The sequence below is a fragment of the Salminus brasiliensis genome, chromosome 2, assembly GCF_030463535.1.
Source record: "Salminus brasiliensis chromosome 2, fSalBra1.hap2, whole genome shotgun sequence".
Classification (NCBI taxonomy): Eukaryota; Metazoa; Chordata; class Actinopteri; order Characiformes; family Bryconidae; genus Salminus; species Salminus brasiliensis.
The window spans coordinates 21,906,167-21,921,468 of record NC_132879.1 but is presented as its reverse complement, the minus strand read 5'-3'; the positions used below and the strand labels follow the sequence as shown (position 1 = coordinate 21,921,468).

The 15,302-nt window shown below is 40.0% G+C and overlaps 2 protein-coding genes across 4 annotated transcripts in view; one reads left to right on the top strand and one right to left on the bottom strand.

The window, feature by feature from the left end:
- ano3 (anoctamin 3) overlaps nt 1–4,747 on the top strand; it is a 56,627-nt gene extending 51,880 nt beyond the window's left edge. For both annotated transcript variants that reach the window (XM_072670496.1, XM_072670489.1), the window contains one exon: nt 138–4,747. In XM_072670496.1, coding sequence (XP_072526597.1) covers nt 138–320 — 183 coding nt within the window. In that variant the 3' untranslated portion in view covers nt 321–4,747. The remainder of the gene's footprint in view (nt 1–137) is intronic.
- Nucleotides 3,536–14,542, bottom strand: slc5a12 (solute carrier family 5 member 12). 2 transcript variants are annotated; one of them, XM_072670529.1, is made up of 15 exons: nt 13,435–14,542; nt 13,169–13,234; nt 12,098–12,149; nt 11,917–11,984; nt 11,643–11,797; nt 10,775–10,915; nt 10,532–10,661; nt 10,336–10,424; nt 10,006–10,118; nt 9,028–9,095; nt 8,289–8,375; nt 7,424–7,617; nt 5,891–5,994; nt 5,517–5,641; nt 3,536–5,417 (listed from the first exon to the last, which is right to left on the bottom strand). In XM_072670529.1, the coding sequence occupies exons 1-15, from the start codon at nt 13,786–13,788 to the stop codon at nt 5,247–5,249; spliced, it is 1,917 nt and encodes a 638-aa protein (XP_072526630.1). In that variant the 5' UTR covers nt 13,789–14,542; the 3' UTR covers nt 3,536–5,246. The 2 variants fall into 2 exon arrangements, with proteins under 2 accessions (XP_072526630.1, XP_072526641.1); XM_072670540.1 differs by having other exon boundaries at nt 13,535–13,793.
- Between the last annotated feature and the right edge of the window lie 760 nt (nt 14,543–15,302).

Below are 15,302 nucleotides of genomic sequence, written 5' to 3'. Positions count from 1 at the left end.
TTCCCTTCATTTCGGAAGAAACAATAACTTTGAGCTGGTGTCCCAATACTTTTTGATCTCGTTCTTTCATTACGACCACAGTAATGTTTTTTTTTTATTTTTACTTTATATAAATGTGCTGTTCTTCCTGTCTCTAGCACCTGGTGTTTGGCATTAAGACCTTCATTGCTCACCTGATCCCAGACATGCCTAAAGACCTGTGCGAGCGCATGCGCAGGGAGAAGTACCTGATGCAGGAGATGATGTATGAAGCCGAGCTGGAGCACCTGCAGAAGGAGAGGAAGAAAAACGGCAAGCGTTATCACCATGAGTGGCCTTAGCTATGTCTGACATATCAGACTGACATATCATACACACACACACTAAGACATACAGTCATGTGAGAGCACACACACATGCGTTAAGACGCCTACATGGACCTTCGGTGGACGACCATGCAGGAAACACAAAACACAAAAGCAGCATATTTGCATAGTATACACGCACATTTGCATGTCCATCCTGCCGCTTTGGGTGGCTAGCTTTATTGAATTATGTGCTGCCCACTCCTGGTTTTCACCGCTGATGAATAAAGATTGGACAGGCTCCACCCCTCCCGGAGTGGGCGATTCTGCTCTGCACCAAAAAGGGTCCTCCCCGAGTCACATGACTCTTGCCTGAGGCCCTCCCATCATGCTCTCTGCTCCCTCTGGCCACCCGCTGAGTTTTTCTAGCTGAATGTGAGTGCTCTGGCTTGGATCCCGGCAGTTTGACCGTCTCCTGTCCACACCTGTTTTTTCCTGACCCGGCCTTTTCCGGCTTTGCTTGCTTCTCTACTGCGGTGTAGTTTTCAAAAGGGAACAGGACGCCCGTGCAATTGTATTGTTTACTATGCAGACGGAGGACTTTGGGGTTCTACCTCGATTTTCACCCCCTTCGTCACTCTTCATACCACCCCACATTTCTCTCTCTCTCTCTCTCTCTCTCTCTCTCTCTGTCTCTTTCTCTCTCTTTCACTCTGTGTCGCTGTCCATCTGCCTCCTTTGTCTCTCTGTCTTTTTGTCTTGTCTCTAACTCTCTTTCTTAATCTCTATCTCTCTCTGACTCGTATCCATATATTTGCTCTTGTCTCTCACTCGCTCCGTCTCTTCTTTCTCTTTTATCTCTTTTTCTCCTTGTCTCTCACCTTTTCTTTATCTCTCTTGCTCTCTCTTTCTTTTGCTCTCCTTTTGTCTTTGCCTCATGCTAAATCCCTTTTTTTTTTCTCTTTTTTTTTTTTTTTTTTCTCTCACTTTTACTTTCTTTTGCATTTTTTACTTTCTTGCTTTATCAATCTTTCTTGTTTTTGTATTATTTCTCATTCTGTTGTTCTCTGTTTTTCTATACTTTTCCATCCTCTCTCTCTCTCTCTCTCTCTCTCTCTCTTTCTCTGTGGCAGCTAATGTCCCACTTTCATCTGGACTCTGTCTGAATCTCTCACTTTAATACAGTTTGCCTCTGTGGCTACGTGGTGTTTTATAGTCCTCTGAATGCTCTGACATTGACTCTGGCTCCCTCTCACCTCTGACCACTCGCCAGCATCTCACACACACACACTTTTCTTTACAAACCACTGCAGACTATTATGGCAATGTGACTACCAACAAAAAGAGACATTGTTTATGCAAAAAGACAGCAATCGATATATATATAACATACTGTATATCACATTAACAAAACATGCAGATGATGGTACTTTTCATTTTCCAATCTTTTATAGACTTATCGGAAATTATTTATTGTTTTTTTATTCTTTTTTTTTTTTTTTGTCTCTTTGTGAAAAGATCATGTCATTGCCCAGATGCCTGGCTTATATTCTATGTGGTTTGAACAAGACAGTGTTGAAGTGCAGTTGTGAATGTGTTGAATAGTGATTCAGATCAGTTTCCTATATGTTATGTGTGCCTGCAGTTGGGCATGATCCACGCACCCATGCCTACAAAAGTTTTATAGTTTTCAACATGATAGGCACTTTCAACAGGACATTCACAGAAGTGTACACTATAATCATCCCTCACTTCTGGCCCATGGTGGTGCATAGATGTAGGCTAATTGTAGGCAGATGTACAGCAGAAGGTCACTAGAGGGAAGTCAAAATGTCAATTTTGGGGGTTTTATTTGGTGTTATCTGGTTTCTGGTTTCTTATATTATGAGTTATGAGTTAGTCTGCTGTTGGGTTTAATTATTTATTTTATGTCTGTGCTTTCTTTTCAGTTTCTAATTTGTACATATTGTTTTTACACATGCTCTGTGTATGTCTGTGTGTGTGTGTGGGAGAGTGGGAGAGTGTGTCTTTTGCAGAGCTAATGAACTGAATGCTGCTAGCATGCTTCTCAGTCCTCTTTACCACAACCCAAGGCAATGTATCTGCTCTCCTCAGGCCCATGTCAGTGTTTGCAGGCGATAACGACTCAATATCATATTTTCTTAGCTCATAATTAGGCCTAAACCTGCTTTCTAACCTACATATTTTTGCACTTTCTACTGCATGGATATTAATGCAAACTAGTACATCACCAAGAGGAAGAAGCACTTTAAAAAGCATGGCTTGTTTCCCTGTACCTCAACAACACAACACAATACAGTGAGATACTAACCTGGTTTGGGTCCGCAGCACAATATAGCATAAGAATCTTTTCTGCCGTGAACGTTTAAGATGTGAAACCATTGCTTTTATTTCCAGTTAAGGCAAAATTGCAACAAAAACTGTAAATATTATCTTTATCATATATTTAACATACATTTATTCTTTACTTTATAAATACTTTTGTTTTTCTTATGCTTTGCAACACTTAGTAATGCAATTCCAGGCCTGGTGGTCCTGCAGGGAGTATTTCAGGGGGCAAAAGGCTTCTCCTACCTTTGGCTAAAATGTACATGGGTGATTTGTAACATGCTAATCTCTCGCCATGATGTGTGTGGTTATACTGGCAATCTATGCATGATCTCAGCCATGACAGCTGTGTCCATCTGAAGTTCCTTGAGAAACACACGTGTGTATTGGTGCACTTTTACTGTGGAGTCTGCATGGCCCTCATAAGCTTAGTGCTGAGAAAAACTGATCTGTGATCAGTGAGCAAGTGTCATTTACGTTCACTCAGTATATCTAATCTCACACTGGATTTGAGCTGTCCATGTTCCAACCCATCATATTAGGTTGAGGTTCAGAGTCACTACATATGGATGAGTTTTCAGTTTAAAATGCTACTCTACTGGTTGTTAAGAATGTACATAGAACAAGTAAAAATTGTATTGAAGTCGTATTAAAATTGGAACATAAGCATTTTATTGTGGGTGTTGCATAAACAATATTCAAAATTGCAATTTTAAAGAAGAAGGAAAAAACTTTCTTAACTTTCAATAGAAGTCAGTGTAAACAGATTGTAAAAAAAAATTCTATTGATCCATTCATTATGCTTTTATATTCAAAAAATTGAATTCTAATTATGTCAAAAAGTAAAAATCAACAGCAAAATAATTAGATTAGATTATATACAATTTTAAGCAATAGTGACAATGTTACTTTTATTACTAATATTTTAGTAATAATTCAGTTCCCACAAAATAAAAACTCAACTATTATTACTCGTCTATTTTATTTTAAGTATGAAATTCCCACAAGAAAATGTACATACTAAACGTTTAATTTACAGAATTTACAGATTAAAGGTTTGCAATCTACTGTTAGCTTGATTACAGAGGTTTACAACAGGAAGCTATAGCAAATCTATCTTAACTGTGTGTCAAATTACACACATACAAAATAAATATGATTTGAAAAGAATAATGCTCTAAATGTCCATGGTATACACTTCCCCATTATACTGAAATTAATTTTGCCAGTGTTTTATAAAGCTTGTCTAAAAAAGAAAAGCTTGTCCAGTGGTGATTGGAGCATGGATAGATCAATTGGCCTACTTGTTCTGAGTTATTAATTGTAAACAGCCTTGTTATTGTTTTTTCATCTGTTTATCAAGGCTGTGTGATGAGTGAATGTCATTCTTCAATATCTGGTGACAACACTGTTTGCTGTATACACAATGTCTGTAGTGAATATGCCTGGCAAAAGCACACTCAGACAACAACAACTAAAAATGATGATGCAGTGAGTAAAGCATGCAATATGCCATAGTGATATGATCAATACTTCAGATGTGTTTAATCATTAAGAACAGAAGCACTTGTTATTGAAACCAAATGCTTCAGTCTAGCACACAAGACTGAACATTCAGTTCTTTTCAAATCAGGTTTAATATAAAAAGCAATGGGTATGGTGTGATATTTGATATGGGTTAGAGAAAGTGTTAAGGCTGAACGTAGGTTTGGGGAGACTTTATTAATATGCAAGATTGTGATATGCAACATTGCAATGATGTAATGGGAAATGTGTGAAAGGGGCAATATGTACTCGCTCACCGGGCTGAAATTTATAGGATTAGACAAATACCAGCCCTCTGACCTCTGAACGCAGAAACCGAGTACACGCTCGGGAGAGTCCAGCTGAGAGCCCAGTTTGAACAGTGTAGAATGTTTCAGTAGAATAAAACAGCACATTCTGATTTGTACTCTATACTAGCGTGACATAAATGATATCAACAATTTGTTTACACCATCCCTGTTTACATGTAAAAAAAAAAAAAGTATGAGAATAAAATTGTACAAAAAGGTCTGTAACATAAATTTGGATATCACTCTTTTCTGTAATAAATCATTGATTGTATCTTTTAACTGAAGTGGTTGGAGTGGTTTTTGGTTTCCAGTTACTTTGGCTCATATTTCTTACTAGTTAAGGGAATAACAGAAAAACTGCACCAGTTTTTTCCCATTTACAGAATTAATTTAGAGTGACAAACTTTTGCTATGACATTGTAATTTGTTAGATCATAATTATATTCGATTATACTCACCTCATAAACAAACTGGATACTAAAAACATGTGGCTAATCGCTTATGCTTGGGAGAATGGTAAAATAGGGTAGATTGGCTTAACCCTTGTGTAGTCTTAACCTTCTGTTTAACCCCCCTTTCAGTTATCAAAAATGACCCGAAAACAAGTTGATGTTTCACATTTTCCAATGTTGAGGTTACTGTATGAAAAGTCAACTTAAATTTCAAGTTGTAAAAAAGACCATTTAGTGAGTTTTCTCTGCTATTAAACATAGTGGTGGGTAATTTTTGACCCTTAAGAACAAAACAAGGGTTAAATTATTGAATTTTCATCCACTAGTTAAGGTTTTGACATAACCTGTCCGATTGTGTCTGGGACGAAGGCTGTATTGGTGTAAGCCTCCTGCAAGTCATAACTCTGCTTTTTCCCATTTTTCCCAGTCTTTATGATTTTGTCTTGATCTGGGTGATTCTCCCATGCTGTTCCAAAATTCATATCCATACCCAGATCCTGTTGGGATGAGCATTGAAATAGTTTAGAGGTTTGTTTTGTCAGAATCTATACACTCCCACTCTATTCTTTTCAAACTGTGTACATCAGTGGTCTCACCATTTTCTCCTCTGCATGGTTCACCCCACACCAGCACAAGCGCCTATATTTCTCCGAGCAAAAGCAGAACAGGTTACACACTGGCCGAATCAGCCACGGCTTCACCTCCTGCGGCTTAGAAGGGCCTGAAAACAAATACAACAGGCCTATCCAGTAAACAGTGGTGCACAGTGTCATTACAACGGTGGAAACATAATCCATGATATATAGAGATAGTGAGTATATATAGTAATATTGCAGTATCTGATGTCATGTGTGCTGAAAATGACAAGTTCTTAATTTACACCGTATCAGATTGAGCTTATATAAGCATTTTCTCTGTGCCTTATAATAGGGATTTATCTATGTATGTTGTAGCTAGTATCTCATCTTACCTGTTAGCAGTGTGATTAGCAAGCCTCCTATGACTGTGGCTAGAAAGCCCACTGTGCTGTAGTACAGATAGGACATGGAGTACCAAGACTCAGCCAGAACAGACCTGGATGTGATATTGGAGAGCAGAGATAAGCTTTTTTTAATTCATCATAGGGAACATAGAGCTTAATGAACTGAATCAATAAGATCCACTGTGTAGCACATTTCTTCTATCGCTTGTTGGATATCGCTGTATGTCGATGTTGGTAAAACTGGGTAGTCATGAGCATTTGTTAACATATACACTAATACTTCTGATTTTTATTTTTCTGCATCATTTGAACACACCAGTTGCTCTTTTCCTTGTGTGAACATTTCATGATGACTGGATCAAGTGAAATAGTCCACATTCTCTAATGAAGTTTGTGACATTTGTTGGGACAGAAATTGCTCATGCTTTGTTTTACAAGCCTATTTACAACCTTGTTATTTATGCCTTAGAATAAAACACACTGTTTCCTTCTATAGTGGGCTTATTGAAGAAACAGCCTAACCTAGCCTAGCTTTTAACACCGTAACAAGAGCTTCTTGTAATTATTCCCAATTCAGGTATTGTTGCTGTCCTCTCCGGGTCCTCTGAGCATAGTCTAGCCTAGCCTTGCTTTTAACACTGTAACAAGAACTTCTTGAAATTACTCCAGAGTTTTATCGGGTAGTGTTGCTGTCCTCCCTTAGTCCTCTGCAGTGCAATGTGTGGTGAGGTCGCTGAAAAGATTATAGTAGGGTTAACTTTTAGCCTAGCATCTGGCTAGCATGTACCGACTTCCCCACGATACACACATGGCTCTATCCCTAGCTGTCATTCTTGACCTTCAAGACTTTTCCCCGGCTGTTGCATGCAGTGGCGTGTCTGCACCTGGTCAGATAGCATCAGCTTTTAGCTCTTTTAGCCTCTCAACTTTTAACTTTTTTTTTTGAGGTTTTGGAATTGGCCCCTTTTACAGGAGTACAAAACAGTGTTTAAGGTTCTTGATATGAGTACTAAACTCTCATTATTCAACTATAAAAGGTAAATACAGTTTCCCATTTTTTGGCTCCTTTAAGAGCAGAGCTGGGCAATATGACGATATTTTATAGTATTGTGAAAAATGTTGTTATTGTGTTAACAATATGCTAAGCACTTACTATTAGTGCTTAATAAACACTAATCAGCAGATGTTGAATATAAATCACTGTATTCAGTACGGGAGAGTATCTGAACAGTAGTTTTTAAGAATCTGCCGCTGCTGATGTATTTAGTCTGTGATTATGATAAATATTGTGTATCGGGAATTTAAAAAGGAAAACTTTTTAAATATGATATAGTTTTTACCATATCGCCAAGCCCTATTCAACAGTTTTCTTCTTTACGAGAGTTCTCCTCTGAAGTTGTCACTTTAGTTTTCTTTGGACAGCAACAAGAAGTTAAGAACAGTTTTTCTTTCTCCTATAAAGTTGCTGTTTGTTGTTTTTTTTGTTTTGTTTTTTACAATAGGGACAAAAGGCTACAGTACCTGTCTGAGTTGGCAGATGTGCTCATTAGCAGAGGAGTCTGTGTGACCGCAGCAGCAGTGCTGTTCAGTAGAGTACAGTTCGCAGTGCTCAGAAACAGGGGGTTTGTGTAGCTAGGGGAGACAGGGTAAATGAAGGCTCCCACCGCTGCCCAGAAGGACAGAGTAATGCCCAGAAGCAGACCTCCTATAGCCCCCTAAGCATGGACCACACAGAGCACAGCATGCTACAATTGAGATGTTATAAACACAATTGACCCTTATGAAGCATGTCAGTGTAAGTGGACAGTAAATAAGAAAAGCGGTATGGTAAATATTTATATAAGGGATGTAAAAATTCATCATAATCATCAACAACATCAATCTAAAAGTTGCTGTATTGGTTTAAATATGTTAGAACTGATTAAGATCAAATTTAATCCCTGTTTTCCACGACTATGAAAATATAGTCTAATATAGAGATTTCATGATGCATTGAAGCATTTCTTACATAAAAGTGATCAAATTATTGTGCGGTCAAATATTTATACCCCTAAAGGTTGTGTTTAGGTCAACCTTACATATTGTTGCTGTCGGGCAAAAACCTTGTGTTTCCAACTTTGTAACTTTATGGGAGAGGGAAAACCTTCTTATATTTCAATAGATGTAAATGCAAAAATATTTCTGTTCATTTTGGAGCATTTTTACTGGTCCATTCATTGTAAAATGAATGCAATATAAAAAAACAACTGCCAGATTCTTATTATCACTTATTAAAGTGAAAACAGCAAAAATGGAGATAAAAGGGTTTTTGCTTGACAGCTGTCATAGATTTGTTTAATATGCTGAGTGTGTTTGTCAGGGATTGGCACTGTGGATTTGAACTGACCTTAGAGTTTGTGAAGGGGAAAAGGATTCCTAGGGAGAACACGCCGAGCATGGGCCCTCCACACATGCCGTGAATGCTAAGAGCAGCCTGGAGCAGAGAAGAAACAACCAGCCATCGCACCGAGCACAGTCAGAGGGACAGATGGTAAATACAGCCTTGAATACAGTAAATTAAGCCTTTGGGCTTTTATTTTTTTATTTATTTAATGGAACAGGAGTGTCCAGTCTAATCCTAAAACTCCAATGTGACTGCTGAAGATCACCCTAACCAAGCAGCATCACAAGTTTAATCAATTAGTCCTCCTTTAAACATTCAGTTAGGAATACCCCAGCCAACATGCTAATATGGGGCTCAAATGGGTGGAATGTAGGCTAGGTGGGTTTCAGGTGGGCATGGGCTCTGAGTGGGTTTGTACATCTGTTGTTACTAGGACCCAGTTGAGTTATTAAAACTGGCTTCTTTGCTACAACCCACCTTCATCTCCCATCTAGGGGTCCCATCTAGGCCCCATGTGCAGTGTACAACCCAGATGCAGCCCATGTTTACCCCTGGCCAACATGGAACCCGTGGACAAAACTTTCTGGTTCCAAGTTGGACTTTACCACACAGGCCCCACAAAGGCATGTTATCTAGGACTTCTGCTTGATTGAACTGATAACCTGCAGCCACTCTCCAGCTCTTTGCAGGTAACACTGGTGTCCTTGTTTTGGAAGAACGTGTACAGTACACTACTGTTCACCTGCACAATCGCTCCCATGTATGATGCTGCCACTGCCATGCTGGTGCAGGCCACTCCAAACACCACACCTACAGGTCAGAACACAAACATAAGAGCTGTCAGTTGAAAAAGCATGACCACTGGTTGGGTCTAGCTACCATATGTTGTGTAGGTTGGGAATCTTAGATCAGAGGAACTGTGGAGGAACTACAGTTATGGGGAGCTGGGCTTCTTCACATTTTGGTGAATTTACTGCTTAAACACTCCTGAGTGAACTGGTGAGCAGTTTTTTTTTTTACCAGGTTTAGTTGGTGGGTTTGAGCAGGGAAATTAGTGAACTGTGGTGGACCCCAGTTCTCACCCTTGTCCTAGATGGATATTCGATTGTTGATGTAACCTTATACTTTGTAATGGCCTCACTAAAAGCAGCACCTATGATATGTTTGCTTCGAAACACTACTCTTCTTTCTTGTGTACGTAGCCATGGGGTGCCACAGTGAAGTCATGTTTACACCATTCTCTGCTGTTTCAGGTGTTAGCACAGGCTGATCACATATCCGATTCTGCGACATGCTCTGACAACCTGGCTGTTATGACAAAGCTGCTCATATTCATGCTCACATTTTCTGTCCATTTCTGACTGCTAGACGTCTCCTGGTGGAATAATATTTACACAGGCCCGTCCTAATTGAGGTCCTAGTCTCATGTGAGCTGTCTCCTGTTTTGATTACTTTTCCAGGGACGTCTCAGGTTTTTTTCAATTCATAGGGTCTGCAAGCCCTGCTTTACTGTAACCTGCATATTTCAGTGTGCTGCTATATCCATAGTCATCCATGCATACAGCAGATGAAGGATACAAGGTGCTCTACATCACTCTAATTGTTTATGACTTCAGCTTATTTTAGCTATGGTCACATATATGACATTATGCACAGTCAGCTGAACCTGGTGAAAGAAGTGGACTTTAAAAGGACCGAAAGATAAAATGGTTGTATTTACACAGTGCTTTGCTGATCCAGGTAGCGGCTTGGTTGGAAATGTCTCCGCAGCACTGGCTCACGAAGTCTTCATACGTCACTGTGGCCAGAGCATTGATACTGGCAGCCACTGTGCTGAAAGCCGCAAATAGCAGGAATTCATTTCTCTATTCAGGATTTGGAAGGCTATGGAACTGATGGCTCAGCTAAAATAGTCACTTGCAATCACACTGGAAAACTTTATTGTAACCCATAATCAACGGAGATAGACATAATAGTCACGAAAAGAACAAAACAAATGACAAAAGCGTTGAGGAATTTTAATGAAAAAAAGATCACCCAGCTAATGTACCTGAGGGTTCCACTGAAAGCACAGGCCACAAACAGTCCAGGAAGGCCTGGAAAACTTCCCAGTATATCCAGGACAAAATATGGCATGAGCTGTAAAGATGTTTACAATTACACATTTGGTAAAACCATCTGGTAAAATCAGTTCTGAGGAAATGAATAGCTCCAGATAACATGCAGTGTATGATTGAGAGTGTAACCTGGTCAGGAGCAGACACATAGCCAGCTGTCCAGGGGTCACAGGTGGCGTAGAAAGCATACATGATGAGTCCTGAGACCACAGCACAGAACAGAATCATCCAGAGGCCCAGCAAATTCAGATACAGAGCCCTGAGGGCGAGAGACAGTGAAAAAGAAAGAGGGAAAAAGAGAGAGAGGATATTTAATCATCCACTCTAGTTGGTATTCTACATCACCTCATACACACATTGATCAGAACTCACCCGCGAGCATGGTTCTCTGTCTTGCATGAAATACACCTTTGAATGGTGGACTGGTTTACACCATAGACACCCAGCCATGTGAACATGCCTCCTATAGTGAGCGTCCAGAATGTGTGACGCCTCAGAGGACTGAGGTCAAAGCTTGAAAAACAACATACACACATTGTCATTACTGTACATACATATTAATGATCCATGTGTATTAACCCTTAATGTTTTGTTTAATCTTTATAGGTTCTTTGAAAGGTTTAAAGGTTCTTTAGGGATCCTTTTGGCATCTTAATTATTAAGCTATCACTCAATGTATTACTTGATATCTATGAAGCTAGTATTTATGACTCATCCAGAAAGTCACCAAAGAACTCTGTGATTCCATTGTTACTAAAATATCTAATGGAGATATTCAATGTGAAAACCACAAAAATCAGCTTTTTTATTATCTTATATGTCCAAATGTTTGTGGACACCCATTCTAATGAATGCATTCAGCTACTTTCAGTACTTTAAGCACCTATGAAACTTAACACAGCCTGTGCAACTTGACACAGATGTGCAAATGCACACATATTGGAAATAGAATTGACTCTGTGGAGCAGATGGACCTATTGGCACCATGTCTAATGCCATGCCAAGCTCCATCCAAAACTATTGAGATATGCTGGGAAGTTGGATAGTGACCATTTAACACCCTGGCCTTACAGCAATGCTTGAAAATCAGTATTTTTTCAACAAAAGAAAAAAAAATGAAGAAATGAGAAATTGACGAAAGTGTGGAACCACCAATAGAGTCTTTGTGTATTAGTTTGGTTGCACTATAAGGCATGATCCAATGCATAAAGCATCTCAGAAAGCTTTAGATGAGGCATACTCAAACACGTTTAGTCTTTCTCCATCCTGTGCAGTCCTCCATACTGCAGAAATGCCTCCACTTCTGTCTGAGCCCTTTACCAGCACAGTGAGAAAACCAACCACCATCACTACCATCTGGAAGGCGTCGGACCACACTACAGCCTTTAGTCCTCCCTGTGACGCACACAGATACACAGACAACATGACTTATAATGGTTTAATCATTATAAAAGAAACAGCCCAAAACGTCCCTACATCAGCACAAAAGGTAACTGTCAACCCCACCTACTCACCAAAGTGCAGTAGAACGTACAGACAACACCAGTGGCAATGATGGACCCCCACAGATTAAACTTTGTCACTGGTGGAAAACGTTCAGAAATTAATCATTAGAAGTTTGACCTCGCTTAATTGCTGCAGAAGTTAATCAGTAGTGTTGTAAAGCCATTTAACAACATTAAATAAAAAACTCACCCTGATTAAGAGCCAGGGCCGGAGCATACACCACTACTCCTGTGTACAGAATCTGTGTAGTTTTAAAAACAGAGCTAGTAAGAACCATGAACCGTGCACATTCAAATTTCAGCGTAAATATCTGTTACTTCATACACTCTTAAAATTAAAGGTGCTTGAAATGGTTCTTTGAACAATGCCACAGAAGAACCACTTTTGCTTCTATAAAGAACAATAGGCTTTATTCACCAACCATCCCTAAGAAGAAATTAGAACCCACTTATGGCTCCAGCAGTCCAGCAGACTGAGGCGCTGCCACTGTGACCCAAGGTTAAATCCTGGATCATGCTGCCTGCCATCAGCAGCTGGAGCCAGAAAGTGCACAATTGGCCTTGCTGTCTCTGTGTAGGTAGATGGCTCTCTCCCTCCCCACATCACTTCAGCGTGATACTGGGTGACACAGGCGTCTGCAAGCCGATGCATCAGAGCTTTCTATCCAATGCTTTTTTCCGAGCGGTGACGTTGTATCAACGGCAGTTTGAAAAGAGGCTGGTTGCACGTGTAAGAGGAGACGTGTCAGTCTTTGACCTTCCCAATGTTGCAAGCATTACATGTGCTAGGGGAAGACAACTACTGAGTGGGTAACTGGCTAACTGGCTTGGAAAGAAAATTGGGTAAAAATAATAAAAAACTTTTTAAGGACAATGGGTTCCATCATCATATAAACATTGCTGTAAACAATACTGAACAAGACTTTTTTCAGAACTAATTTTTCCATATTTGTAATACCTTTAAAAGGTTCTTCACACAGGGGTGGTTAGTGTGGGCAATATAATGGTAACATATATTTGTACTGTTTCTTATTGTTCACAATGCACCATAAAGTAAAAAGTAATTGTCCCACCAACATAGTTTATTGCTCCAGCCTGCACCCCCCCCCCCAACACCCAGTTTAAATAGTCTAGAGCCTTGTCTTGTGTCTCTCTATAACAAACATGGTTCCTTATGAAGTAAAATTGGCATCACTCAAAGAACCATTTAAAGCACCTTCATTTAAGCGTGTAAAATACGTGGCAGTTTCACTAAACTCACCGTTTGCACCATATAAATGAGAGTGGCAGCTATGCGGACCGGTCTGCAGAAGCGTAGCTCAAGATACTGTAAGAGAGCAAACATACACTTCTGTTGGAATCCACATACCATCCATCCAGTGTGTAACACTGTATGGTTGTGACAGAAATGTGGACAGCCTATACATTTTCAAAGCTGTCAACAGGACAGAAATGACCCATTTAATACTTGCACCCAATTATCTCTCTGTGGAAAAACAACTTTTCAACTTTTCCATAAGCTTTTACCTCATAAGTGCTCGTAATGCCTGAGCGATAAAACACAGGAAGGAAGAGCTCTGCAGTTAAGATGACCACAAATGTGTAGGCGATGCCAAAGATAACATACGAGGCCCCAAAGCGGTACACATCTGATGGAGCTCCAATAACAGTCACTGCTGACATGAAACTGGCCGTCAGGGAGAGCGCCACTGGACCACAGGTCATCTGGCGGCCCCCGACCAGGAACTCCCTGGATGAGGCCTTTTTCCTCTCTTTCACGGCAAAGAAGACTCCAATACCTGAAGAAACCACAAACAGGCAGGCGAAAACAACATAGTCCCATATTTGGAATGTCCTGACAGAGTGGTCCTGGAGAACCATCGTGGATAGTAATAATTAGTAAGTAATAATGTAGCCCACACTATGACTATGACTATGTCTGATGGACAAAATAGGTCTTCTGACTGTAGTTCCAGGTGTCTCAAGTCTGGAGAGAGTCAGTGAATGATTGGACGAATGTTTCTGACACGTGTCACATGGGGAGACACATTAGCTATTAACTATTCGCAATTAGTCTCGTCCTAGGTATCTTTTGTGCGCTCTCATTTTTCATTACAACCATCGACTCAAACCTGTAGACTGTGTACTTCAGCCAATGTGCTCCTTACCAAAGAGCAATTTGGAAGACCCGATGACCATGACTGAACCTGAGGTTAAATAATCCATGTAAAATTGTAGTCATTAGCGTCTATGGTTTATTTTTACTTTCACCTGCCGTTTAATTGGTAATGATTCTCAGGGACCTTTGTAAATGTTTTCACTGAATCTATTCTCTGACTCATTGTTTATTCTGGCACCAAAGTGCTGATTAAGCAGTCATGCAGGCCCAAAGCGCTTGTTTAATTTGCTCCTTCTGCGAAGCTGTTTGAAAGTTGACTTTGCGTTTATCTGGTAATCACTGAAGTCGGCGCTGGCAGAGCGAGCGTCTCCTAGAGAGTGCTTTGAGGTCTTTTTTGCTGAGTGGTGTTTTCTGCGCTCTGAGTGCCTTTCAACATGTGGACAGGGACAGAATATGTGTGGGATCTTCCTCTAGATTTGATCATTACACACTCCCTACACTCCCTCTAGACACAAGACACTTCAGAATTAGAGAAAAGCAGTAAAAGTAAAAGTCCTTGATGTTACACAACGGAAATAATAAAAAATGTATTATCACTTCTGTGTGGGGTTACATTAGTAGTTATAAGTAAGCGAAATCTTTGAAACAACCTGGGTATCAGTATTGGTATCTGATCTGTAACTAATAAAATGTCTGATCATTATCGACGTCACAATTAACACAAGTTTGTCTATACCACAAACACAAGTGCACCTCTGTGTTGATGACTTCTTCAAGGCAAAAGGTGTTTTAGTTAAAGGGATCATATTGGAAGTGTGGATTTGACAGGTTCCTTATTCCTTAAATAAAGGCACACAAAGCCTGGCTGCTGATGAATCTGTTCATCTCAAGAAATACTGGTTAGTGTGAAGGTCACAGAAGACATGTTAGAAAGATGCATGAAGTTGGAAAGGGATACAAAAGCATCACTAAAGACCTGTGTGTACGTCAATGAATGGCAAGACAAACTGTCTACAAATGGACTGTTCCCTAGGACTGGGCGTCCTGTTAAGATTACTTAACGGACTTAATGGACTCCAAGGTTGTTCATACAAGGACACCACAAGGAATCACTGCTGTCCAAAGAGCATTTTATTTCCAGTTAACTCCCCTCATCTGTGAGTTAGGACTCCCCTCATCTGTGAGTTAGACCTCCCCTCATCTGTGAGTTAGAACTCCCCTCATCTGTGAGTTAGGACTCCCCTCATCTGTGAGTTAGGACTCCCCTCATCTGTGA

Excerpts from the sequence above, each read along its gene's own strand:
- slc5a12 (XM_072670529.1), bottom strand. The coding sequence starts at position 13,788 with ATGGTTCTCCAGGACCACTCTGTCAGGACATTCCAAATATGGGACTAT. Across the intron at positions 13,235-13,434 it reads GCATTACGAGCACTTATGAG|TATCTTGAGCTACGCTTCTG; the intron begins GTAAAAGCTTAT and ends GCTCTCTTACAG. Across the intron at positions 8,376-9,027 it reads ACATGGGAGCGATTGTGCAG|GCTGCTCTTAGCATTCACGG; the intron begins GTGAACAGTAGT and ends TCTCTGCTCCAG.